This window comes from Pinus tabuliformis, chromosome 6 (assembly GCF_031772625.1).
Source record: "Pinus tabuliformis cultivar Carrire ecotype Pingquan chromosome 6, CPIR1, whole genome shotgun sequence".
Lineage (NCBI taxonomy): Eukaryota > Viridiplantae > Streptophyta > Pinopsida > Pinales > Pinaceae > Pinus > Pinus tabuliformis.
Genome location: NC_142292.1, coordinates 415,771,593 through 415,798,627, shown reverse-complemented (window position 1 = coordinate 415,798,627; position 27,035 = coordinate 415,771,593). Strand labels below are relative to the sequence as shown.

Genomic DNA, 27,035 nt, shown 5'->3' with positions numbered 1-27,035 from the left:
GTCCTTGGAAAAATCCCATTGTGGGGAAAACAAGTTCTGCAGATGAGTTATTTTACTATTTTTAATAAATTTGTGATGTAGAAAAGTACAAAATCGTTTGCCAAAACTAGCAAGCCTCCAAAAAATTATTTGTATCACTTTTCCAAGTTGATTTCTCCTACAAGAATCAACTCTACCTCCTCTGACAACTTCAACCTCCCTCTAGCTTCTGCTCAACTCACGCGTGCAACCCTGTCACTAGCAAACTCCCATTGCTGAGGAAATAACTCGACCTCCCTCTGGAATTTGACCTTAACTGGCAAATTGACCTTCCTATGCAAATCAATTTTTGCTGCAATTCCTCCTTGCTCAAGCACTTCATCCTCTCTGAGCAATTCACAATGCATCTAGGGTAATTCACACCACTTATCTGGAGCAATTTGTATCACTAGAAAATCAGCCTCTCTCTAAAGAAAAATCGATCACCAACTTTCTTTGGAAATAGTTGTGACAAAAACCTCCGACAATCCTCGTCACGAAGCACTGTTGGCCTCTCTCTGCTGATGCCCTTGCACTGCCTCTGTGCCCTTGGTATCATTCCAAATTTGACTTAATCTCTCACTGATTTGATGTGTTCTCCAAATGACCCATCAATCTCCTCTTATAATTTTTCATTAACGAATCAACGACCATGATCTAATCTCAATCGATGGATAAGATCATCTTGACCCTTTCTCATGAATTTTCTATAAGTCTCTAGAGGAAAATCGATTTACCCCAATTAAAACTGATTAATTAAGTCATTACCTTAAGTTAGACTTAGGAAAATTAATTAACTGGCTAACTAATTCGAATCAGGCCCTTCAAAGCCTTCGCTGGGTATTAGAGAAAATGTGTTCCTTAGCCTCATAAACACTATCTGAGACTAGAACACCTATCCAAGCTACATAAACTAACACTCCCACTTAGCAAGGCAAGTGTTTTGCATAACACCCAACCTATCTCTAAAGAAGATGAATCTCGCATTCCCTAAAGCCTTTGTTAGTATATTTGCTACCTGCTCATCTATACTGTAGCTGAACCATCCTACGTTGCAGACATTCCCTGATGAAGGGGTATTGGATGTCTATGCTTGGCCCTGTCATGAAAGACTGGATTCTTTGACAACCTGATGCGACTTTGATTGTTGCAGTGTATCATCACGTCTCCATCCTCTGACTAAACAAGGCTACTAGCAGCTTAAGAAGCCATATAGCCTCACACGTAAGCATCCTCACTGCTATGTACTCTGCCTTTGGGGAACTCAGCACCACAAGCTTCTACTTCCTGTTGTACCAAAAAACAACTCTTGATCCCATGTTGAAGCAACACCCTAAAGTGATTTTCTGATCCACTGTGTTACTTTCCCAGTCTGCATAAGTATAGCCAATGAGTTACCAACCTAACACCATCAACTCACCTGATCCCATACTTGATAGTTCTGCACAAATATCTCAGCGCATGTTTTTCCACTATCGAATGCACTCTCTTCGACTCTACCATGAACTGATTAAGAGAGTTTACTGCATAGGATATATTTGGCCTGGTCTTCACCAAATACATGAGAGAGCCTATCTACAACCTATACAAGGTGGTGTCCACATCCTTCTCCCTGGATGCATCTATCTTCCTCCAGTTAGTGATCATGGGAGCAAATATGGCTCTGCAATCCTCCATCCCGAATCTCCTCAAGATCTTGATGCAATATATCCCTTGTCCAAAGAAAATCTCATCATCTATTTGCCATACATCCATGCCTAAAAACTAGTGCATGAACCCCAAATCCTTCATCTCGAACTTAGTTGCAAGATCCCTCTTGCACTCCTCTATGAGCCCTAGTGAACTTGTCAAGAACAAGTCATCCACATAAAGGAAAAGAATGAGTACATCACCCCCAACCACCAAGTAGTAGAGGTTTGTGTCCACCTCACTCTTCACAAATCCCTACTGAAATTTGGTAGCTGAAGGAGAAATTCCCTCCTTTGGGAAGCCCTCCTCACCCACTAGAGACCCTACTAGCTCTTGGAAGAATTTAATTTGCACAAGGAAAAATATTATTTTTAATATAAAACCCACATCTGTACAAAAGTACAAGTTGGCCTAGGCAAGGATATTCGACGTCATCAACTACATATAAATACACATCATGTCACATCACTTGGAGGCATCATCACACAATTATTTCTTCTCTTGTTTGGTTCGACTACTGAAAATTGTAGGTTCGAGCTCACATATGCGAAGGAGAGAGGGTGTCTCTGTTGACCAACATTGACTTTCTGTTTGGGTTTGTTTTGACCAACTTTGATTTGGATTTGACTTGGTTTAACAAAATTCTTGGACTATTTGGGAGGCCAAGTTGACTGCTACTTTGACAGAGATTTTTTGGGCATCTTTGCCCAATGTTGACCAAATTCTTTGTGTTAGGGTTTTCGTAGGTCAACCCTTTAACTTTGACCGAACTAAAAGCTACTTTGAACACTGTTTTGACCGAGTTTGACTGAGCTGAGAAGGTCGAGTTATTTGCTGCCTTGACCATATTTTTGAATTTTTCTAGGCACTTTGACCACTGTCTATTGATTGGTTAGGGCAGCATTGACTGCATACCAGAAATTGCAGATTGGACTTTTGACCAAATTTGATGTTTGGGCTCATATTTGATTAAATATTGGATGGTTGATTTGACTAGTCAAGGCTTTTACCTTTAATTCATTGTTGATGTATCTCTACTGAACAATTGATGACAATCTAATAGAAGAAGAATTTGGAAAGGGTTTTCCCCTTGTGGCGTTTTTCCCTGGTCTTTGACCAAATTGTTGTGTCTCTATTGTTCTTGGTTGTCTTTTATTGTGCATTTGGTTCATTGTGCTATTTGTAATTGCTTATTATTGTTGGAAGAATGAATTTATTGGAATAATTGATTATGTCAAGCATAGAACACTGGAAAATTAACATGGTATTAGAGTTGAAGTGAAGACAAGCCCAAAGAGAAAAGAGCAATCGCCTTTGAAAGAATCTGATTTGACCAAGTCAAGATGTCTACCTCATACTTCAAGCTTGAAGAGAAGTTGGATGGCTCATCTAATTATGTTGTTTGGAGAACCAGATTGGACGTGACTTTGGATGACAATGATGTCTTGGAATATGTGGAAGGAAAGGTACCTAAAACCTCCGAACAATGCTTTTGCTGCTATCAAGCCAAATACAAGAAAGGCGAGATCAAAGCAAAGAATATTATTATTGATTCTTTGAGGGATCATTTGATTATTTGTATTTCAAAATTGAAGAAGTCCAAGTAAATGTATGATAAGTTGGTTGGGATGCACGGAGTCAAAAACTTGAATCCTATTTTATCCTTGGAGAATCAACTCAAGGACATCAAGATGGACAAGGGGGAGACTATGTAGCCATATTTCATCAGGATATCCCAACTCAAGGATCATTTGTTGTCTACTGGAGAAGTTAGTTCTGATTGGGAGTTGGTACTAATTTCCCTTGGAGGTCTTCCACCTATTTGGGAGACATTTATTACAACTATTACCAGCAATGACAGGTTCCCAACATATGATGAGCTCGTTGGCAAATGGACTCAAGAAGAGACGAGGATGATATTTAGAGGGAGAATTCAAAAGCATGAAGGGGAACCCACTGCATTTGTTGCTCAAAACAAGAAGAGGAAAGGAAGAGGAGGACCATCTAATTCAAGAAGGCCTGCACCATCATCCAAGGGTTCTAAAAGAAGAATTAAAAGGGATGTGTCACAAATTGAATGCTACAATTGCCACAAGATTGGTCACCTTGCTCGAGACTGTTTGGAAAAGAAAAGAGCTCCTAGGTCCAACTACAACAACAATTGTGGCTTCAATAACTACAAGTAAAATGATAGAAGAAGAGAAGGCCCTGCTAATCGAGAAGGTCACCGTCCTCAAAAGAGATCAAGGAACTCAAGGTATGAAAGTAATGCAACTGCTACTCAATCCGAATATTTTCTTATTTCTGTTGTTTGTAGTTCCTCTCCTCCGGATTCATTTGATAGTTGGTTGGTAGATAGTGGATCCTCTAGACATTTCACTGGTTATCGTGAAGTCCTCTCAAACCTAGTTGAGAGGGAGACAAATTTGAAGATCATTCTTGGGGACAATTCCACTTATCCTATGAAGGGCTTTGGTTCTGTTTCATTTCATTTGGATTATGGTGAAACTATAAATCTATAGGATGTTCTGTATGTGCCAAAATTGAAAAAGAATCTACTGTTTATATCTTCCTTGGAGAACAAAGGAACGAAGGTTTCTTTTATTAATGGAAAGGTCCTTACCTGGCCTATGAAATCTCACTTAAGAGATGCCTTCACTTTGGGAGCTAGAATTGGAGGCCTGTATAAAGTTAATGGAAGACCATACTGAGCATTGGTTCATGATAGTAATCATCAATGTGAATTATGGCATTGAAGATTCGCTCACCTTTACTATGATGCTTTGCCTAAGATGAGGAAGATGGTTTCTGGAATGCCTGAGATTCAAGCAAATCATGATGGAGTTTGTCCTAGATGTGCAAGTGGAAAGAAGATGAGGGGACCATTCCCTTCTAGTAGATGTAGGTCAAATGGGATACATCAACTCATACATTCTGATCTATGTGGGCCTGTTGCACACATTTTATCAAAGTTCCAAGGAAGCAGATGTACCAATTTTATTTTCAAGGATTGAGATCACCAGTTTTATTGAGTCATTGTAAAACTATTCTGAAAAATTTATGATGTAAATGATGCTAGTAAGATGATGTATGTATGTAACAACCTAGTTAAGTCTGATGCTTTGGCGAAAATTTCATCCTAGGAGGTTTTCCGTCTCACTAACTCATCTGTGTTTCTAAACATGGATGGGCGAGGTAGCTTTTCCCTCCAACCTCACCCCAAAGCTAGGGTGTAATTTGTCATCAAAGTCTTAGGCAAGTCATAGTGTTTTAGACTTTAGTCAAGTCTTATATAAAAGTGATTTGAGAATAATTTAAGCTAATTGGCTAAATTAGTTTATTACAATTCACTTGGTCTACTAGATCATATTGTGTCACAAAATTGGGAAATTAATTGAGAGTCTATAACAAATGGATATTCCCCCTTTGAGGGTTGAAATGTAAAGTCTTATGTAAAAAATATTTTAGTGCCTGATCCATCATACTTAGGCACCATGGCTAAAATATTAGAGGGTGGAAAAAAAAAATTAATCGCCTCATGTGTCAATTAATTAATTTTTTTGGCAAAAAATAAAATTAATCCTAAGCCAGAAAATTAATTAATTAGAGTCAAAATTAAAGTCCTAGAGAAAATAAATTCTCCAAGTGGAAAAATTCGTGGGCCTTAAAAGAATTAATTTTTGGAGGTCCACCACCAATGGAATATTGGAAATTTCAAGAAAAAATAGAACCTTGGGCATTGAGGAAATTAGCTCAAAATAATTATTTTTGAGCTAATAAAAAAGGGGTTTAAAGAGATTCGAAAATTCCTCAAAAAATAATTATTTCAATGGCTGAGATTAAAAGATCTTCAAAGATTTATCAACGGCCAAGGTTATTTTGGCGGGGATCAAGCCAACTTGCCGTTATTTTCCACTTGGGGGATTTATCTATAAATTGAGAGTCATTTGCGTCTCAACCCATTTAATGTTTGGCTAATGTAAATCTGCAGAAAAGCGGATGTAAAGCTACTGTCCCAATAGGAACATTTTTGAATAATCATAATAAATACTTTGGGGTGCAGTTCATGGCGCCTATGTTCTACTGATTTGTGGTATGTTTTGGGTACGGAAATTCCTATATTGTGTTTAAATTTTTAAATTAAATCATTATTGCATTGTAGATGACAGGAACACTTTATTGATAAGTTTTGGGCTTATCTTAGATGATCTGATTCATTGTTGTTCTAACGATTTATGCTTGCAGAATTTTATAGTGTTTGCAGGTTCCCCAGTCCATAGGCTCCAAGTTCACAAACTGTGGGCACAAGGTGACCTTGTTTGGACTTCAAATATTTTTATGGTTTTTCTAACTTCGCTAAGGTTGTAACTTACATTTATATTTCAAAAATACATTTAGCCATTATCAAGGGTTTATAAAAGAATAATTTCTCAAAATTTTCTCAAGCATTGTACAGGTATAATTTGTAAATATATTTGTAAAATAGATTTTTTGTCACTAATTTTATTTTCCAACCCTTGTTTGCAGTTGGGGTTTTGAAATTATTTTGAAATTTTGTATATATTGGGGTTTTGGGTATTTTGTGAATTCATTTGTGCAGGTGAGATCAAGTGAGAAGAGCTAGATCTAGGCCCTTGAGAGTAAGATCTAGCCCCTTGAATTTTCGCAGGGCCAGCCATTGAGGATTTTGCAATGAAATTGAAGATTTGAAACAAAATAATTGTTTTTGGAGTAAGGGTTTCAATTTTTCAAGCTTCCTAAGCCTGGTTTTCCCCTTCAGGCTAGTTGTCTAGTCTTCTTGACCCCCTTGCATCATCTCTTTTCAGCCTCTAAAGGTTGGCCGCAAGCCCTTAAGGGCCTCGACCTACCTTCCTCCCTTAGTCGTGGGCTTTTAAGCCCCTATAGGGCTTCGTCATGAGCCCTACAGGCTTAGACCTCCCTTCTTAGCCCTAGACAACATCCCTAGAGGGCTTCTCATGGACCCTTAAGGCCTCCAAGGCCTAGCCGCAATCCTTTTAAGGATTTTTCCTCCCTCTTCTGCCCTCCGCTCTACCTTTTGGCCTCCTTGTTGCCCCTTTTCAGAACTCCTCTAGCCTCCTTCCATAACCTTTAGGCCTTCCATGCCTTTTCTAGCCCAACGCTAACCCTTCTTAGCCCTAGTTTTCCCTCTACTCATCTCTGAAATTTCTACACTGAATATTGGTGGGTTTTGCGGGTGAAATTGGGTCAAAATTTGTGATTTCAAGCGACAATCATTGGAAAAAGTTTAACAACTTGGCAAAGCATTCTTCAAAGCATTGGGCCTAGGGTTTGATCTCTAAACCCTCATTATTCCTCATTGTTTGCTACAACTCTCAAAATAGTTTATAATAGTGATAAAATTTGTGTTTAAGTGCCATAAAATTCACATATAAGAAGTCTAAAGACACTAAGAAATGCATGATAAAATTTTACTTTTGTTTTGGCTACTTGGGCATTGTTTATCAAGAATAGATCTACTCGTTTGTGGGCTGGAGTATCTCTACGTAATGAAGAAGATCAGATCTGATACAACTTGGAAAGAACACATTAAGAGGCATAAAATTGATTGGTGTGATATTTAGCACATTGTCATAACATCTAAGTGTCTTGGGCATCATGTTTTTGGCATAAATCCCTAATTTGTAGTGACTAATATCCCTGCATAAAAGTGTGATCAGATCTAAGATTTTCTGAAAACTACATCTTAAGAAGGCTAAAAACTCATATTTTCATGTTGACAAACTTGTTCTAGCACTTGACAATTGTTGGGCACAATTTCGCACACACTCTCACATTGATTGTTCACTGCTTGCATAATTTTCTCACTGCTGTAATAAGTGATTTCAGATCTGATATATCCCTGAACAATTCATCATAAGAGGATTAGTTAGCTTGTATTTTCACTTGGCAAGTTTCCTAGCATTTCATTGGTCATAATTGGTTTCACATGCTTGCTAATTTCTTGATCTAGAGTCCTAGGAACTTAGTAATTGCTTATAAGAAATAAGATCTCTCTTTGCTCTATAATCGCTCTTGTTTCATGATTTTGTAGCAAATTGACTTAAGTACACTAACACATTTGTTGTTGTGAGTTGATCCATAAGTTTCAAGTTCACACCTAATAACACTCACTAAAGCACTCTCATCTAAGCTCTAATCTTGATTGAATATCTTAAGTCTCTTTGGAAATATTGGTACCTTGCAATCTAATTGGCATTATTGTTAATCTTGATTGAATATCTTACGTCTCTTTGGGAATATTGGTATCTTGCAATCTAATTCGCATTATCATTAAACATTGCTAAGAAATTGTTGGATAATTGCTCATAACCTTGTTCACGATCTTAAGAAGCTTTGATAATTTTATTGTCTATCTTAAGCATTGGCATCTTAAGTTCTATTGATATTGACATAAGATCATCATTGGCATTTAATTTGTTCTAATCTTGCTATCATTGATTAAACATTCTTGTGGAAGATAAGTTTGTTGGCCTTTAATAATTGGCTCATTCTAGGTAATAAGAATTGTCTTTCCATTATTGATAAGTACCCTTGTCATTGAAAATTTATTAGAACTTAAGTACTTAAATATTAAGCCAATCTTAAACGAAGAACTCACTTATATCCTTTGCATAAGCATTCTAAGCTTGGTTGATAGACTTCAGGGCCACCCTTCTCATCTAGCTTGAGGGATTCAACACCTTTCCCGTGGTTAACACAATGACCATGCAGTCGTCAGAACCGCGGTCTCTACAGCGCAAAAGGCACCGGTTGGATGGATCACAAGGGGAGGTATTGTTAATCAAGCCTTTGCTTGCTTCCTATTGGCTTCCATCCCACAACCTATTCTAAAGACCGGTCTCAAAACTGTTAAGGGAAAATCATATTTAGTTTAGGCATATAAATTAAACTTAACCAAGATCCTTGCATCACGATTAGGTCTTAGGATTTGCATTGCATATAGGTTAGTGAAGCATCTAAGCAACAATTGTCCATCTTGTTACTTGGTCTTAATTTAATAATAAGCAAGATTTTTAACTCCATAAGGCACTGGTCTCATATTTGAATTTAATTTAATCCTTAAGATCTTGTTAAATTTAGCCAAGTAGCTAGGCCACTCAACTGTGTCTCCCAAATTTGTTGGAAACCAACTTGTCCTTCAACTTCACCTTTCCATGGGGACTACCCCCCACAGCCTGCTGTTGGGAGACAGATAGAACAGAGAGGTCAGGGATCAGGGTAATAGCCCCCGACTTGAGTCATTGTCGCAGTGCCTATACAATCTGAGCGGCAATAGGACCTATGCCGGTAAAATCTCTTGGTGGCTACCTATACTACATAATCTTTGTGGATGACTTCTCTCACAAAACTTGGATATTCTTCTTGAAGCACAAGGGCAAGACATTTGACATGTTCAAAGAGTTTAAGGTACTAATAATAAATCAAATAGGAAAGAGAATCAAATTCTTCAGGTCTAACAATGGAGGGGAATTCATTTCAAATGAATTCATTAACTTTTGCAAGAAAGTAGATATCAAGAACGAGCCCAACAACCCTGAGAAAAATGGAGTGGATGAAAGAAAGAAAATGACCACCATGGAAGTTGTCGGAGCTATGTTGCATGATCAAAAGTTGCCGAAGTTTCTATAGGGTGAAGCTGCTAACATTGCGGTCTACGTTCAAAACAGGATCAATCATCAAGCCTTGGGTGACAAGACTCCTGAAGAAGTTTTCACAAGTTTAAAGCTTGATGTTGGACATTTAAGAATCTTTGGTTGCCTTGTCTACTTTCATGTGCCAAAAGACAAGAGGAACAAGCTAGAAGCCTCTGGAAAGAAAGGTATGTTTGTTGGTTACTGTGAAAATTCTAAAGCTTATAGAATATATGTGCGTGGTCAAAGGAATATAGAGTTTAGCAAGGATGTGACATTTGATGAAGATGTTGCCCTTAGGAAAGCAAGGGATGCTCCTCGCCCTGTCAATGTTGAAAAGAAGGATGATGACATGGATATTCTAAAAGCCCTTTTGTGCCTGGCCCTGAGACTAATATTGTTGATGGTCCCATGGAACCTATTACCCACCACCCGGGTGACTCCCATAGAAGAATTTTTTCTCGTTGATGGTCCTCAACCAACAGCCACCAGCCACTAGATAACTCAATGTGCCACCACCTCTACCACCTGAGCCAACCATTATGTGCCCTTGCCCATCTATTGTGATCGTATGTTTGGAGGTGGGCCTTCCAACCTCGAAGATATGCCTTTCATTATGTAGTTGGGTATTTTTTCTTACTTATCATGGACACTTCTAGGCATGGATTAGTGGGGGGATTCAACGAGAAGAATGGGCTTGGTTTGTACTCATGTCCCCTTGTTCAACTTGGTGGTTAACCTTATATCCTAGTCCCATGGGATCTCCTCTATTGGCTACTAGCTTTAGGAGTGCCATTACATGGGAAATCCCAATTTTGCTTGCGTGATTTCGCTTCCCGACACCACCTACATCACTTCCCTCCACTCATTATAACCCCTTTTCACATATTTCCCATCCGGATCCACATTTGTTCATTCGGTCCACAGGGACTTAGCCTCCCCCTCCCATTGTACACACTTTGGGTCAGGCCTAGAACGATGCTCTGGAAGGTTGATGCAGCTAAAAAGAAAAAAAAAAGCATAATTTGGTCACTCCCAATAGGAAAGTACCATAAAATACAAAAGATTGTTGGGACATACAAATTTAGCACGTGGGAAAATTCCAAACATTAGCTCTACGCCCATCATTATGGCCATCACCCTAGTTACTGGGCCCTCATACCCTTGCATCATTAAGGAATCCCTGATTGTCCCAACCCCTGGTGGGCAATAAACTGCCCAACGTTAAGGTGGTATTCACTGTTATATCATTTACATCATGCTCCCATCCCCTTGAGCCCCAAGTAGTTTTAAAAGAAAAATCAATAAAAGGCAAAAGGCATATGAAGAAAGGTGGAAAATCAAAGGCTGGGGTAACTCATGTAGCACGATTGCTCCCTCCTACATCCATACACCCAAGTGTGGCTTTCCCTTATCTTAGCTACCCTTGTATTATGGCATGTAGCTTGGAGCCTTCCCCTGATGCCCCACTCTGTTCCATCATTATATCACATGACACCTGCCACTTGATGGATGTAACATGGACTTGTCACTCGCGTAGAGGTTGAAACCACCTAATAGGGTCCTTGATTAACCTCTTTTTACCTTGGAGACAACTATACACTCTAAAGCCCATGGAAGGGCATGCCACTATGAAGTGTCCACTTGGTTCCGTGGTTTGTAATCTCATTTAATCAATTACAATGATGATTTGTTGTACCGGAAGGTGAAAAGACACATTGGATCTTATATAGGATTGCAGATGGGTCTTCATCTTGGGGTTAGGTCGCCCCATACGGGGTCCAAGCCCTTCAGAGGGTCATATTGGCGTTTGTAGGGTGTGCGTTGAGAAGCCATCGACCTCCATTATAACAGAGAGCAGATAGCCACACCATGGGATCCTTTGGTACCATCCGTTGCTTGCTCGTGTTCCACCTATTTGATGATGGTGATGCACTTAGACCACCTTGCCCAGCCGACTACACACTTGCACCACACACTTGGCAGTTGATCCAGGGCCCAAATGGGTTTGTGTCTCACCATGGGAGACAAAGGGAGAGCTTACATCATTGTTCCAGCCCTTACAAATGGGATACATGCTTAATCGATCTACTTGGAGACCCATGAGGATGTTTTTGTGCCCCATAGCCACTTGGGAGCACCACAGGTAATTTGCTTGGAGATCAACAGGCCACCCCCTTTATTACTATATGTGGAGTCCTTCCACTCATTTTGGCACACATTGGACTTCACTAAGCCTTCCAATGGCCTTCCTAGATATTTATTTATCATTTTGGAAATTTTGAGAGCCTTATTTTTCATGTTATGGAGCTATCTTGGTGGGCTTGTCACCAAGGGATGTTAGTTTGCACATTATTTTAATATTAGGGGCATCATTAGGCCTAATTAGGCAAATCGAACCCTTAGATGATCATATATATTGATGAGGATCATTCTATTCCTCATCATCACTTGGATTTTTATCTCTCCTTGAGAATTTTGCTAAAGCTATTGATTCTCTCTCCTTGAGAATTTCTCTATAGCTATTGATGGATGAATTGGAGAACTATTGACACATTTTGATGTTTGGATATCTTTTCTTGGTCTTGGAGCTTCGATTTTCATCTCTATTTGATGGTTGGATATCCTCACTATATTTGTAAGTGCTATTTCATGCTTATCTTTATCTCTTGCATACATGATTAATGTATGGAATTTTCACTCATGAAATATGAAATTTTGCCCATAATTTAATGCAAATTTGTTAAAATTGGATCTTGTCAGGATATTGCATACGTTACATGTTTGGGTATAGTGAATTAATGTTCCTAGGGTACATTATCTTCATAATTACATTGAGAAGTCATCAAATTGCTGCAATAAGAAGTATAAATTCTTGTGGTAACCTAGTTGCTGCCTCTAGGGCCATGCGAAGTTGTCCCACTAAGTATAAATTCTTGCGGTAACCTAGTTGCTGCCTCTCGGGCCATGCGAAGTTGTCCCACTATTCAATTATTATCTTCATCGAACATTATGTATTTTTCTTTTGAAGTATGGATATTCAAGAAAATTTGCATCGAACTGATACATTGCTCACAATTTGTTATCTATAAGCATTTACATAGTTTGTACCTTTTCCTATATAATATTAACCTAGTATATCAATCTATGGAGGTATCATTATCCAAAAAGTAGGTAGAACACAATCACAAAGTGAAATTAGTTTGGAATTTTTCAGAAGCTATAGTTGATCATTTATCACTATTCATCTCTAAATTCAAATTTGTTATGTAAAAATTAAGTCTGTAATTATTAGTTAACTAGGCAAAGGCCGTATTTAAGCCAAGGGCCTCCCACACGTGTAACCATCATTCAATAATTAATATATCTATTCATGTTTTTGTTAATTAAAGAGTCTGAGTGCTCGATTTGGTATCAAAGCGGGTCACTCCTCATTATGGAAAGATCACGGTTTTTTCCAACGCTATTCACCCTCATCTCTCTACTATCCCTCATCTCTCTACTATCGTTCGCCTTCTCTGCTTCGTCCGCTGTTGTTTTCCTCTATGTTTCGTTTGTTGTCATTCGCTTCATTCTGCTATCCACTAGTCTATCCCTCACGAATTACCGTTGACCGCTGCCCTGTCACCATTCCACTTCATTGTTCGTTGTTCGATTGAAGTCGTTCTCGTCCATCGATCCCTCTGCTTCCTCCGCTGCCTTTGTTAATTCCCTCGGTCTATCTCCGTTTATACTAAGACCTATATAAACAATATATTATATAATAAAGTTAATTAATTATATGATTTTTTAATTGTATAATTAATTAATATTTAAATTAATTATATAGTTAATTAATATAATTTAATTATATAACCCATATATATATATATATATTATATATATATATACATATATTTAGATAGAAAAAAATAAAATTAAAAAATTAGGGTCAAGTTGAGAAAAAAGGTTAAGCTGAATAAGTATACTCAACCACATACCCGATCAATGTTTTCATCAATGTCAATGGTCGATTTCAATAAAATATTGATAGATCTTGAGACGAAGGTGACCAGACATGGCTAACAAATCGAGGCGCTCCAAGATACAACAAAGAGAATAGAGAGTTAGCTCGAGAAGGACCATAATGAATTTAAAAAGGATCATGCAATACTTCCAAATAAGGTGGGTCTAAATCATAGCCAAGCAATGGTGATGTTGACCTGTATTTGTGACAAGTTGAAAATTACATCCGATCAAATACCCCAGCATAATGAAGCTACTCAACATCTCAATTCTTCAGATTCATCAAACTCACCGGACTCACATGAAAAACCTGAGTCTCCAAAAGCATCGCCCCTATGTTGCATGAGTTTCTGGAACGTGGGAACGTTGGGAACTTGGGTACGGGTGTCGAGAACGACTAAATATATAAATAATAAATATATAATCTTTGGGTGTCTCTCTCCTTGACTCTTTCCCTTTTATATATATAGAATATTAAAATGTTAAGTTCATTATGACACATGACGAGTCTTTGAAACAATCTGGCTTAAAAATACAAAGGAACAATTTTACATATGTTTTTCTAGTTATTCTTAAGAGAAAAAGTAAAGAAACTCTAATGTTTAAGCATTGACTGCCACATACAATATGCACACACAATCTTCTGCCATATATATACATAAACAACAAAATAAATACTCATCAGCATGACATCACAGATATCGCCCTTACATCGAGGTACCACACACTTCCTTAACCCATCAAGAGATTGTTCCAGTTTCTCAATTAAGGATATCAGTGTTAAGGATGTCTTTGGCCTTTCTTCCTGCAAAGGTTTCAACTTAGGCTCATGTTTTGTGGGCAGTTCAACATATTTCTCTATAGGCTTTGTATTCCCCAACCCCAGGGAACGCGGGAACTCCAAAAATAAACAGTCTTCAAAACTCTCGGAACTTTCCCAAGCTCCAGTTGCAGCTCCCCTGAAAAGGGAAAGTTCCCATACAGTTCCAAAGCCCCCGAGAGCGCGAGAACCACTTGAACGAGTTTCCCAACTCTAGGGAGCAGCTCCCGTGTAACAAAGCATCGCCCATACCCCATCAACAAAACAATAACACGAATTTTCAAAATATGCAACTCTAGAATCAATACTCAAATATGCAACTTGCGAATCAATACCCTCTCTTTACTCCAACAGTTGCGACATATTAACGAAGAGAAAAACTTGAACTCTACAAATTTGACGGTAACGAGAAGTGCAGTGTTGCATGGTTCAATAAAGCAAAAGAATATTTCAAGGTTCACGGTATTGACAATGATGATGAAAAGATTAGGCATGGATCCATGCAAATGGAAGACGAAGCATATAATTGGTATATGTGGTGGAAAAAGACGACACTTGCTATCAATTGGAGGAAATTCAAAAATGAACTCTTTGAAAGTTTCCAAGGTGTCAAGGAAGAAGAGTGAAAATTCGAGAAACCCCAAATCACTACTACAACAATCGATTATGTTTCTTCTATTTGTCAAATAATTGAACAAATTATTTATTGTGTTCTATGGTAAATATCGAAAACAATACATCGTAGCCTCCACTAATTAAATTATATGTGGAAACAAGAACTGAGCAAGAAAGAAATAACACACAAAAGTGACATTGTTGTTTTTGGACAAATGTCCTCGAAAAAAACCAATGCGAGAAAACCGGTGCAACAGCTGAGGGTTTGTATTATTAATCAGTAGTTTTCTAAATACAATCTTTGGATGTCTTAATGGTTATCCAACACAGAGAATTTGACTGACAGAGAGATGAGTGAGATATTTCTCACACTATCACTGTCGATCCAGTATTAATCCAACCACTAAATGACTAGCCCGTAGCAACTTCTGCGTTGTTCTGCATCCCAACTTCTGGGGCCTGTGTCACTCCTTCTGGCTGATTGATTTGCTTCTTGAACTTCAACTTCTGCCCTCCCGGTCTCACACCTCAGCTTCTGGCTCTGAAACTCGACTTCTCCAGCAAATTTAGATCTCCTCTCAGGCTCTGCACTGCCTCAGCGTGGCCCTACGCTGCCCAACGTGGCCTCTATGCTGCCTCTTCTGGATCCCTCTCTGCCTCCTCTACAATGCATTCGTGGATCAGGAAATCTTCCTCCAGAAACTATCCATGCCCCTCACTGCAAGAAATCACTTCAATCTCTTATCTGAGAAATTCGATCTCTTGATCTCTCTCCAATGTGTTTTCCAAATGCCTATAAAGCCTTTTCTTATAATCTTCTCGTTGAGAACCAACAACTAATATTAGATTCTAATCAATTGCTTAGATAATTTTGGCTTGATCCTCGTCTTCTTCTAGAAGTTTCACCCCCAGTTTGATTAATACTCTTTAATTATTTTAATTTCCTAAGTTTACACATAGGCAACCATTAAAAATAATTAATTATTTTAATAAAATTGTCTCTTGGTGGAATTTCCCAAAACGATTTCTGGGTATTCTAGAATACATGTGTCCAAGCCTCCCTGCAAATTTTGAGGCTTAGAGCACATCCGATGCTACCAAAAATCAACACTCCCTCTTAGTGAGGAATGTGCTCTAGTAATGCAACCTGCTGAAGCATCACCCTTCTCTGTAACATCTCCCTTTGCACTGTTGATGTCTAACATCACTGCCCACCAACTACTGCGCAAATCTTGCATCTATATTGTTGTTGACCCTGCCACTACCAACGTTGCATCTGCACTGCAACCCAGTGTTTTACAACCAGGCCGAGTCAACTCGGAAACGGCCGGGTCATACCGAGCCATTAAAAAAATTTGCGACCAGGCCAGCAAACCGGCTCGGTTGACCAAGTCAACTATGACTCGGCCTAGTCATCCAATGACCAGGCCGAGTCATAGTTGACTCGGTCAACCAGGCCGAGTCAATGAAAACCGGCTGGGCAGCGTAAATCATGAATAATATTATACTTTTGACCATTGAGACAAAACCTTAAAATTCTTTTTACACCAACTTATATAGGAAGTCATGCCCTTTCCAATGAGTATTCATTTACCTCCTAACTGTGTGTCATTGCAGAGATTTTACTTTTTGAAATATGTGTATGTTAAAAATTGAAAAACGCTGCCAGCCAAGTTGAATAGGCTCACTAAGGCATGTTGGATCCTCCAAATAGACATGTCTCTTCATAGACTCAAACAAGTATATATACCCAACTGAACTTGTCCATTTTAGCTCTGAAATTTTCAGTCAAGAGAGTACAGAAAAAATTGGTTAAGAAGAGGTGAATTGCAGAAAAGAGCAAAGAGTTAAAAAAGGATGAATTTTGGTGAAGATTCTGTGATTGGGATTTGATCGATATACTGTGCAAACCTGAGACTTGTGTCACAAGCATAATTTGGAAACGTAGGACAGAACCTGAGTACTGTTTGGGCCCACAAATCTCACACTTTTTCAGAACTATGGTGCCTTCTGCTTGTAAAACGAATTAGTGGATCTGTGAAAGAATTTAAACCTGTTGTAACTTGGATTTGTAGTGGGATTTTTTGGACTTGTGGAAGCATTTAAAATCAGATCCGTGGTGACAAAGTTTTGCACTATGGAGGACATTTTCTTTGAACCATTGAAGCTCAGATCTGTTGAAAATAGTTTGGTCCAATATAGAACATCAGCAGATCCGTGGAGCATCTCTTCTTGACATGGGCAATCTTTTGAAACAGTTTTAAGCAGCCCTTTGAGACAATTTGAGCAGACCTAGGAGGCATTTTGCAGCACTCCCTTGATGTCTTTAGAGCAGCCCTTGAAAAGATTCTGAAGCAGCATTTTGTAGACATGCAAGCACCTTGGAGCAGATTTTGAAGGGCTCTGAAGATAACATCTAAAGCAGTATTGAAGTGCCTTGGAAGCCATTACTGGGATAGCCCTTAGAAGATCTCTTGAGCAGACTTGAAAGCTTGTTGGTGCAGATCTTGAAGACTTCTTAAGCAGGACTTCAAGTGATTCTAATGCAAGTTCTTGGGGATGATCTGAAGCCTACCTTGAGTACTTATAGAGGCATCTAGGGGACAGAGCTATTAGCAGAATTTGGAAGAGTCTTTGAGGAACTTTTGAAGGTGTTTAGATCAGACTAAGAGTCGGTTTAATCCTTGTATGACAGTTGACTATGTTTAATCCTTGGTTATTTGTATTTTGTTTTGAGTCTTTGATCATGTATGACAGTTGACTATGTATTGCCATTGGGTACCATTTTGATATAATGGATTGGTTCATGAGCCTACTTTGATCATATGTTGTCTTCCGTCTATATTATAATGCTGTGTGTTTGGAAACATGAATGAAAATCTTTAAAATTATGTTTAAAATATTTAAAATTATGTTTTTTTATAAAAAAAATAAATATTTAATGTATTTTTTACAACGACCGAGTCATTGAAATCGACTAGGCCGAGTCATTACCGAGTCGGAGTCGGAGTTGGAGTCGATCCTCGGCCGAGTCGGAGTCGTAAAACACTGCTGCAACCTTCTCCAACTACTATTGCTATTGCTTCAACAACAAAAAAGCATCCAAAATTACTGAACGAGTGTTCAGTATGATGCATCTATTGCTGGAGTTCTGACTGCTGCTAGCCTTTGCGTTGTTACTAAAGCCACTGTGCTGCTATTGACTCTGCTCTGTGCCAACTGCATTGCTTCCAACACTAGCTCTATGTTGTTCAGACTCTGGCGCTCCTAGCCACTACAACTGTCACTCCGACACTCCTCTACATCAACTGATCTTGGTTCATCCCGCTACTTCTGATATGTGCTCCTGTAGCAAGGTATTGATCCAAGAGGTGGACTCCTCCAGGATCCTTTCCATTTGCAGTTCTTTCGAACTACAGTACTAGATCACCCCACCTTTCCCTTGGAGGTATCTAGACAATCATGGCGAACTCCTCTTCCTTAGTCTTTGTGGTTGCAGCTTGCGGATCATGTTTCGCATCCTTGTCCTTCTTCTTGAGAGGACACTACGTAGAGTAATGACCAAGTTCACCACATTGAAAACATTTGATCTTTCAGACGTCCTTCTTCTTTCTTCAATGCTCCTGTTGCGCCTTAGATGCAAGGGTTGCATTCTCTTCCTCCTCCTTGGGCTTTGTCCTACTATTGTTGTTGCCATCAAGTTTGCACTTGACTAAGTCTTGCCTCATCTCTTTCTGCTGAAGAGAGACCCACATTCCTTCCCAATCTAGCAATTTCTCTCTACCCAGGATACTCTGGACAAACACTTGCCATTCTTCTGAAACTGAATTCAGGGCCAAACGTACCATCTCTATAGGTTGAGGAGTTGATCCTACAGTTGCCAACTGATCTCAAACTTCCTGAAGCTTTGACAAGAATAGATCAATGTGTTCCCCTTTCTCCATCCTAGCTGATCTTAACTTCTCCTCCAAGTATATCTTTCATTGCTCAGAAGATCCTTGATATAGCGTAGCCAACTCATCCCACATCTCTTTAGTTGTCCTTTTGCCAACAATGTGACATACAACATGATACCTCACTCCATCGAGGATCAACTGCTTGGCCTTCGCCACCTCGGCCTTGTACTTTTTGAGTGGATCTGCATCATCAAGTACAGCTACCACACTATCGACATACATCTTGAGATCATGCTCATCCAGAAGGCATGGGATTCTACCTTTCCAAATCACATAGTTGGATTCTCCATCCAACCAATCTTGATCTCTCAATCTGTTAGCTACCATCTCTTCCAACAAAATGTCGAACTACCTCCTCTCTCCTGCTGCTCAGCAAATGAGAATTCAAACTTCTTGGTTGGAAGTCTTCTGAGGAAGAATTCCCTTAAAATAATGTCTCTTCTCTTCTGACATTTTTCTGCCCCAGCAACTGCTGCAGAAAACTACGTCTCACCAGAAACTGCTCTACACTGCTCCCTCTACCGTTGACAAATCTCGATTTGGAAATCTTACTCTCTGTCGACTCACTTAGAGAGAGATCTTCCACGAAAATCTTACCCTTCTAACTTGGATTGCGCAATCCCTCTAGGGATTTGATCTGCTGCCTATGCAGCACTTCATTCTCCCTCCTTTTCTTCAGCGGTGTCTCTTCCAGTTTGCTCCCTTGCTTCACCTGCACTCTGATACCATGTGAAAATTCGAGAAACCCCGAATCACTACTGCAACAACTGATTAAGTTTCTTCTATTTTCCAAATAACTGAACAAATTATTTATTGTGTTCTATGGTAAATACCAAAACCAATACACTACAGCCTCCACTAATTAAATTATATGCAGAAACAAGAACTGAGAAAGAAATAAATAACACACAGAAATGACATCGTTGTTTTTGGACAAATGTCCTCGGAAAAACCCAATGCGGGAAAATCAGTGCAATAACTGACGGTTTGTATTATTACGCAGTAGTTTTCTGAATACAATCTTTGGATGCCTTATTGGCTATCCAATACAAAGGATCTGACTGACAAAGAGATGAGTGAGATATACCTCACACTATCACTGGCGATCCAGTACCGATCCAACCACTGAATGACTATCCCTTAGCTTCCTTTGCGCAGTTTCTACGCAATCATTGCACTACTCTGCATCACAGCTTCTGGGGTCTACGTCACTCCTTCTGGCTGATTGATTTTCTTCTGGAACTTCGACTTCTACCCTCCTGGTCTCACACCCCGACTTCTGGCTCTGAAACTCGACTTCTCCAGCAAATTCAGATCTCCTCTCAAGCTCCGCATTGCCTCAGCATGGCCTTTGCACTACCTCTTCTGGATCTCTCTCTACCTCCTCTGCGATGTATTCCCGGATCAGGAAATCTTCCTCCAAAAACTATCCCTGCCCCTCACTACAAGAAATCAATTCGATCTCTTCTCTAGCAATTGTTGCACTGCCCTCTCTGAGAAATTCGATCTCTTGATCTCTCTCCAATGTGTTTTCAAAATGCCCATAAAGCCTTTTCTTATAATCTTCTAGTTGAGAACCAACGGCCCAGATTAGATTCTAATCAATGGCTTAGATAATTTCGGCTTGATCCTCGTCTTTTTCGAGAAGTTTCACCCCTAGTTTGATTAATACGCTTTAATTATTTTAATTTCCTAAGTTTAGACTTAGGTACCCATTAAAAATAATTAATTATTTTAATAAAACTATCTCTAGGTGGAATTTCCCAAAACGATTTCTGGGTATTCTAGAATACATGTGTCCAAGCCTCCCTGCAAATTTTGAGACTTAAAGCACATCCGATGCTACCATAAATCAACAGAGTTCTTCTCAGCACTTACCAGACTACAACAGAAAGGAAATGTGGATAAATTCACTCGAGAATGGAAAAATTTAGCTACACGAGAAATTGGATTATCAAAAACTCGTCTTGTTCAATCAAACGCCACAGGACTTAAACCCCATCTCCAGTGCGAGCTTGAGTTTCATGACATCACTTCTATAGAAGTAGCAAGACAGAAGGCAAAAGCTGTTGAAAATAAGCACGAAAAGATGCAGTGGCCAAAAGTTGAAAGAGTATATTTGAGATGAATATTTCCCCAAACTCCAAATTTAAAGCCAAGATTCTCAAAGAGTCACATGGTTCAGTATCAGTCGAATATGTAGGATTCTTTAAAACCTGCTATAATGCACTCAATCATTCTTTTGGAGGGGAATGAATAATGATATTAAAAAATATGTAGCAGAATGTGATAAATGCCAGAGGAATAAAAATGAAAGTATTATGACACCTGGGCCACTTCCTTTAGAAATGGGAAGAAATATCAATGGACTTTATCAAAGGTTTACTTGTGTCTGATTGTAAGGATAAAATTCATGTAGTAGTCGACAAACTCACCAAGTATGCTCACTTTATTGGAACGAGGAAATCAGACTCAACAAAATAAATCGCTGAGATATTTTGCAAAAATGTTTACAAATTACATGGATTTCCCAAGGTCATTGTGAGTGATAGATGTTAAAATTTGGTACCGAAGGACAGGTGGTTCCCTAAGGCTTTGATCTTTGGCCTAGGGAAAAGTGTCCAAAAGAAATTAACTTTTCTCCTAAAGTGACTTTATAATTTTTATAAAGTCAAATCTAATTTAAAAGTGACTTTAAGTGATAAAGTTACTAAAGTCTAATTTTAAAGTGACTTTAATAAAGTCAATGTAAAATTAGAAAGGAAAAGTGACTTTGGAAATAAATGACTAAGTGGGTCTTTATTAAAGTGGGGTGAATTAAAAAATAGAAAGTGAGATTTAAATGAGCATTTAATCTCAGCCCTAGATCTCAATCTATTTCAGCTATTGGATTTAGGGATTCCCCAAAAGTCACTGAGGGTTAGATTAAAGGAGGAAAAGGAGGAAAAGGTCATTCATTCTTTCATGAGCAGATTGAGAGAGGGAGAGCAAGAGAGCAAGGGAGATTTCTGGACAGTGAGGAGAAGGAGGTAGCAGCTTGGCACACATTCCAAGGCAGTTTTACAGCAGTCCGTACAGCAATTTGGAGGAGGTCGTATAGTCCGTACAACATTTTGAAGGAGTTCGTACAGCAACCGTACAACAGTTCGTACAGCAGCTTTGGAGGAGGTAGGCCGTACAACAATTTTACAGCAGTTTCCAGTTGGTTGTGCGGCATGGAAAACGAGATAAGTTGTAAAAGTTTGCTTGCTGATATTTGTTGAATATTTCTCTTACTGTAAAAAGCATTTTCCAGAAATAAGGAGCTTTCGAACTGGTTTTCCCCAAGAGTTGTAGGGGGTTTTTCCAGGGTCACCTTGACCAAAAATCACTGTGTTTAAATGTGTTGAATGGCTGTTTGTATGTGCTGATATTTATTTCTGCATTTTCCAGCATTCTGTAATTTTTCCAGAATTTGTGTTTTCAGCAAAATTTATTTTCCAGTGGTTGAATGTATGGATATGGGAAAGGGCATTTAACTATTTTGGAGAAATAAGGTGAAACTGAAAAACGGGGTGGGAAATGATAAATTTTTACAATAGAGATGTCAAATTCAAGGGTAATTTTTGGAAGGAATTTTTCAAACATATAGGAACCTACCTCAACATGAGTTCAACCTACCATCCTCAAACAAATGGCCAAACAGATGTTGTCAATAAATGTTTAGAAACCTACCTACATTGTTATGCCATAGACAAATAAAATAAGAGGGCTCAGTGGTTACATCTCACTGAATGGTGGTACAATTGTAGTTACCACACATCAGCGAAAATGACTCCATTTCAAGCTTTGTACGGGTAAAAACCTCTGAAATGGAAGGAATTTGCTATCATCGAAACGGAACTTCTCGTTGTTAAAGACTAGTTAGAAGAAACCAAAAGAAAATCTAAATAATGCAAGAAATGGTATGAAGCAGCACGCTGATCGAAACAGAACAGAGGGAGAATTTGAAGTTGGAGAATGGGTATTTGTTAAACTTGAGCCTTACAAGCAATTGTCCTTAAAACAAAAGCGAAAAAAAAAAATTGGCACCAAGGCTTTATGGACCGTACCAGATCAACAAAAGATCAGCCTAGTAGCATGTAGTTTAAGCGTTTCTAATAAAAGTTGTGTTCACAATGTTTTCCATGTATCCTGCCTTAAAAAGGCACTTGGCGAATATCAATCAACACAATCAACACTACCGACTTTAGATGACGAAGGGTGGGTCATTCTTGAACCAGAAGGTATTATCTCCATCAGGGAAAAAAGTTGCGATCACAAGTAATCAAATAATACCTGATCAAGTGAAAGGACTTACCAGAAGAAGAAGCTTCTTGGGAGACAAAAGCGTTTCGTCAACACCCGTCATTACTATGCTTTGAGGACAAAACATCTTTTCAAGAGGCAGGCAATGCTATGTAAAAATTAATTCTGTAATTATTAGTTAATTAGGCAAAGGGCATGATCAAAGATCACGCCCATCCACCAAGAGGCACCCAAGGCAGTGTTTAAGCCAAGGGCCTCCCACACTTGTAACCATCATTCAATAATAATATATCTATTCTTGCTTCTGTTAATTAAAGAGTCTGAGTGCTCCAAAATTCCAGATAGAAGAATTGTAAATCCCAGTCAACATTAGTAACTAACAATCTACTTTACAATAATGCTTGGAAAGAAGTCCAAAGAAAATCACTCAGACTATACTTGAATCAAGATGGTGTGGGCACATAAATTACTAGTGAACCAGGGGCATTCTCCAATAGGGAATATTTAGCTCTAAATTCAGAACAACAACAAAAGAATGCACAGATACAGTTTGAAACATCAACAGGAGCCAGTCTAATGCCACTGGGAAGTAAAGATTCATTTTCCTGATTAAATTTCCAATTCCATTTATAACACTTCTTCTGACAATAATGTAAACCATGTTAACACTGAGATGAACTATAAACCTACCCAAAGGAGAACATCTCTGATTATAAGCAACACTTGGATTACCGGTATCTTGAGATGTTCCAGAATTTCCCAAAGTCATAATACCCCTTGCTTTCTTCTTAGGAAGAAACTCCTGAGTTTGATTTGCTTCTAATTTGTTTTTGCATCTTTCAGCAATAATTAAGGGAGCAATGCCCTTATCAGGATTCTGTTGCCTTATTGTTCCCTCTCCTGTGTGCAAAGACTTTCTGCTATTCAAATTTTTCCATGGGCAATCGAGAATACATTCTTCCTGTCATATTAAGCACATATGGTTTAGTAAACGAGACTACTATCAAGTCCACAACTCTGGGTTTACAAAAACAGCTTAGATTTAAATATGAAGAGATTGAAGATGATGCATTGCAATCATGCCACAATAATCCATTTGCATTAGTAAATAGTTTTGAGCTGTAAAGAAGCTTACTGAAGTGTTCAGAAGCCTTGTTTTCTTCCTTGAGATGCCTTCAGGACTAACAGATTCTTCCAAACTCCGTTTGATGGTTCCCCTGGCCTCCGTGTCAAGAGCCTCTCTACCAGTCAGTCTCTGATGGCGAGGATGGCAAATGCCCCGTTCCTGTCAGATAGAACAATAAGTATGCTATAAAGGATCCAATGAATGCCACTGATCTGTGATGCAAATGAGAATTTTGTTTATGATCATTTGTATTTCTAAACTGAGAAGAGGGTTCAATACAAAAGCCTTCCCAAAGGTCATCCATAATAGAATTACTATACCCAAACTACACATAAAGGCATAGTCTAAATGGGAATCAATAGGAATGATGCTTCTCTGGTTAGATTCAAATGCTGAATTTTCCATATTAAAAAAATAAAAGAGAAAAATTCAGGTGTATAAAGTACTACTAACCTCCATTTGTTTTAAAATTTCTCTGGCGGCCTTTTCCTTTGCAGACTTTTTACTCGTCTTACATCCTTTTCCAATTAAAGTATTATCCTCAACAGCAACTTCCATAGTAGCAATAACTAGTTTCCCCTCCTGTATGCTTTTCTTCCAGACAATTGGATAGCCCTTTAAATGGCACAATTCACTGACCTCCCTCAAGGGATGCAAATCCAATGTTTCTGGTGTTACTATAGGTGACAGCAAGGGTCTCATTATTTCCCATACTCGTTTTATATCGAATTTGCTGTCTATGAGGATTGCTCCTGCAATGCTTTCCACTAGGTCTCCTAATACCTGTATTTGTTGTAAATGCCACAAAAAATTCCAACAAGCTAAATCACATCTTGTATATCATTTTTGGGCACTTAAAAGAAAAGGTTGCAAGACAACATTTTCAGTATTCAACAGCATAAGATATTTTGCATGGTATCATAGTAATAATCCAGAATGGTCTTCAACCATGCACTAATCTTACATACAAACCATGTACACAGATATAAAGAGCCAAAACCCAACGTCCATTTTCAATTTCAATAAGGCAATATAAAACCAATAAACTTCTGTAAGCAGCAAAATATTCCTGACAAGTACTCACCTTTGGAGCTTGAACTCCTAGTCCAAGTGAGGTGGACTGGTTTTTGCTCTCCTGCTCTTGAACAGCCTTTACAAATCTAGTAATTTGGCCCAGAAGTATGCCTGAACCATGTCGAAGATATTGATGTAAATTATGCTTGACAGCTACATGTGCAAATTTTTTGTTGTTGACAGCAGCTGACCGCAAATCTGTTAAAACACCCGGTGGAAGATCAGGATGTTCTGAGAAAAGATGCTGTGTTATCAGCAGGTCCAATACAGAATCCCCAAGGAACTCCAGCCGCTGTTAATCATATACAGACCAGCAATATAGTAAGGTCTTGAGATTCATTGCAACTCAAGAGCAACACCATTCTCTGCTATATTATAATGCAAACAGAGATCCTTTCAAAGTAGTAGAAATTCCTGAGAAATCACTACTTAACAAACCAAACTACAAACTCAAAAAGAAAAACTCTCTGGCTGATTTGCAAAAAAAGCAGCAAAGCAAGCACGGCTTTTTCTAATTGTTGGTAAAAAATAAGTTATTTAAAGAGGGAAAAAAAAAAGAAAACTCATCTCCATAAAATAGAATGCAATTACAAAGTGGGCCCTATGGACAACTTTTGAAATCCTTCAAAGATGCAAATAATGTTACGTATAGACTACAAGAAAATCCCAAGGGTTACCTCAATCAGTTAAACCATCTTTCTGTTACCTGGTGGGTGACTGCTAGTTTTTGAGTTTGGCAGCAGTGTGTTGACCATGTACATGTCAACAGTCCAGGAAGCAGGTATTGAAATATGTAACTTGGTCCGGTCTTCATAATGACATATGTAATCATGATTTTATGTATTTGTTGTAAAGAGAATAATAAAATTTATTATTGTTATTCTTGAGGTATGGGCTTCATGCTCAAGGGAGATTTATTTTTAGGTCAAGCACCCATTGAGTGCTTCAAGGGCTTGTCGTTGAGTCTACAAGTCAATTGAGTCATTGTCATGTATGGAAGACCCTTTTGGGCATGTTACATATTGTAAAGAGAATTTATTAGTCAAAGACCCTCCAAGACCTTATCAAACTAAAAGTAACAAGTCAGCCTCTATGAGAGGACAAGTCGGCCTACAGGAAATAACTCGACCTAGTGTGAGACCTATATATAAGGGAGACGTCGACCTCATTTGACATGGAAGACAAGCAACTCGAAGAAACACAAGAAGAGTGAATATACCTAGCGAAAAAAAGGAAAATCTACAGAAAAAGCGAAGTTTGCAAGGATTATTTTGGGCTATACACCTTACACGTGCAAAGATATTTAGGGCTACTTTCTGCTGTAGGAAGTCAAAATTGCAGAAGTTGTTGGGCAAGACAAAAGTGTTGGAAAGTTGTTGGGTAAATCAAAGTGCTGGAAAGTCGTTAGGCAAATCAAAGTGCTGGAAAATTGTTAGGCAAGTCGAAGAGCTAGAAAATTGGTGGGGTTCGAAGTTGCGGGAAGTCGCTTGGTCGAAGTAGATAGAGGTTTCTGAAGTTGCTCAAAGCTGCTAGGTCAAAGTAGCTCGAAGAAAGATCATTAACAAGAAAGTTTGACTTGGTCTTGGATTGTTGAGAAATATATAGGGAAATGATTATAGGGTGATTTCTTTTTGCTTGATAACTACTCGTGATGTCTTTTTATTTTTTCTTACTTATTAGCTTCTTCACTTATTATTATGTTTGTGTATCATCAAACAACTACCAAAACAAGAAGAGCAATAGTACACAAGAACATAGAATGTAGACTGCAA

General features: G+C 38.6%; 1 protein-coding gene across 1 annotated transcript in view; it reads right to left on the bottom strand.

Annotated features, from left to right (window-relative positions):
• The window catches only part of LOC149259069 (endoribonuclease Dicer homolog 3a-like), a 395,016-nt gene that overhangs the window by 80,733 nt on the left and 287,248 nt on the right, over positions 1–27,035 (bottom strand). Inside the window, 4 exon segments of the mRNA XM_089417273.1 lie at positions 23,754–24,024; positions 24,199–24,348; positions 24,643–24,972; positions 25,274–25,555. Of these exon segments, the coding sequence (XP_089273399.1) occupies positions 23,754–24,024; positions 24,199–24,348; positions 24,643–24,972; positions 25,274–25,555 (1,033 nt within the window).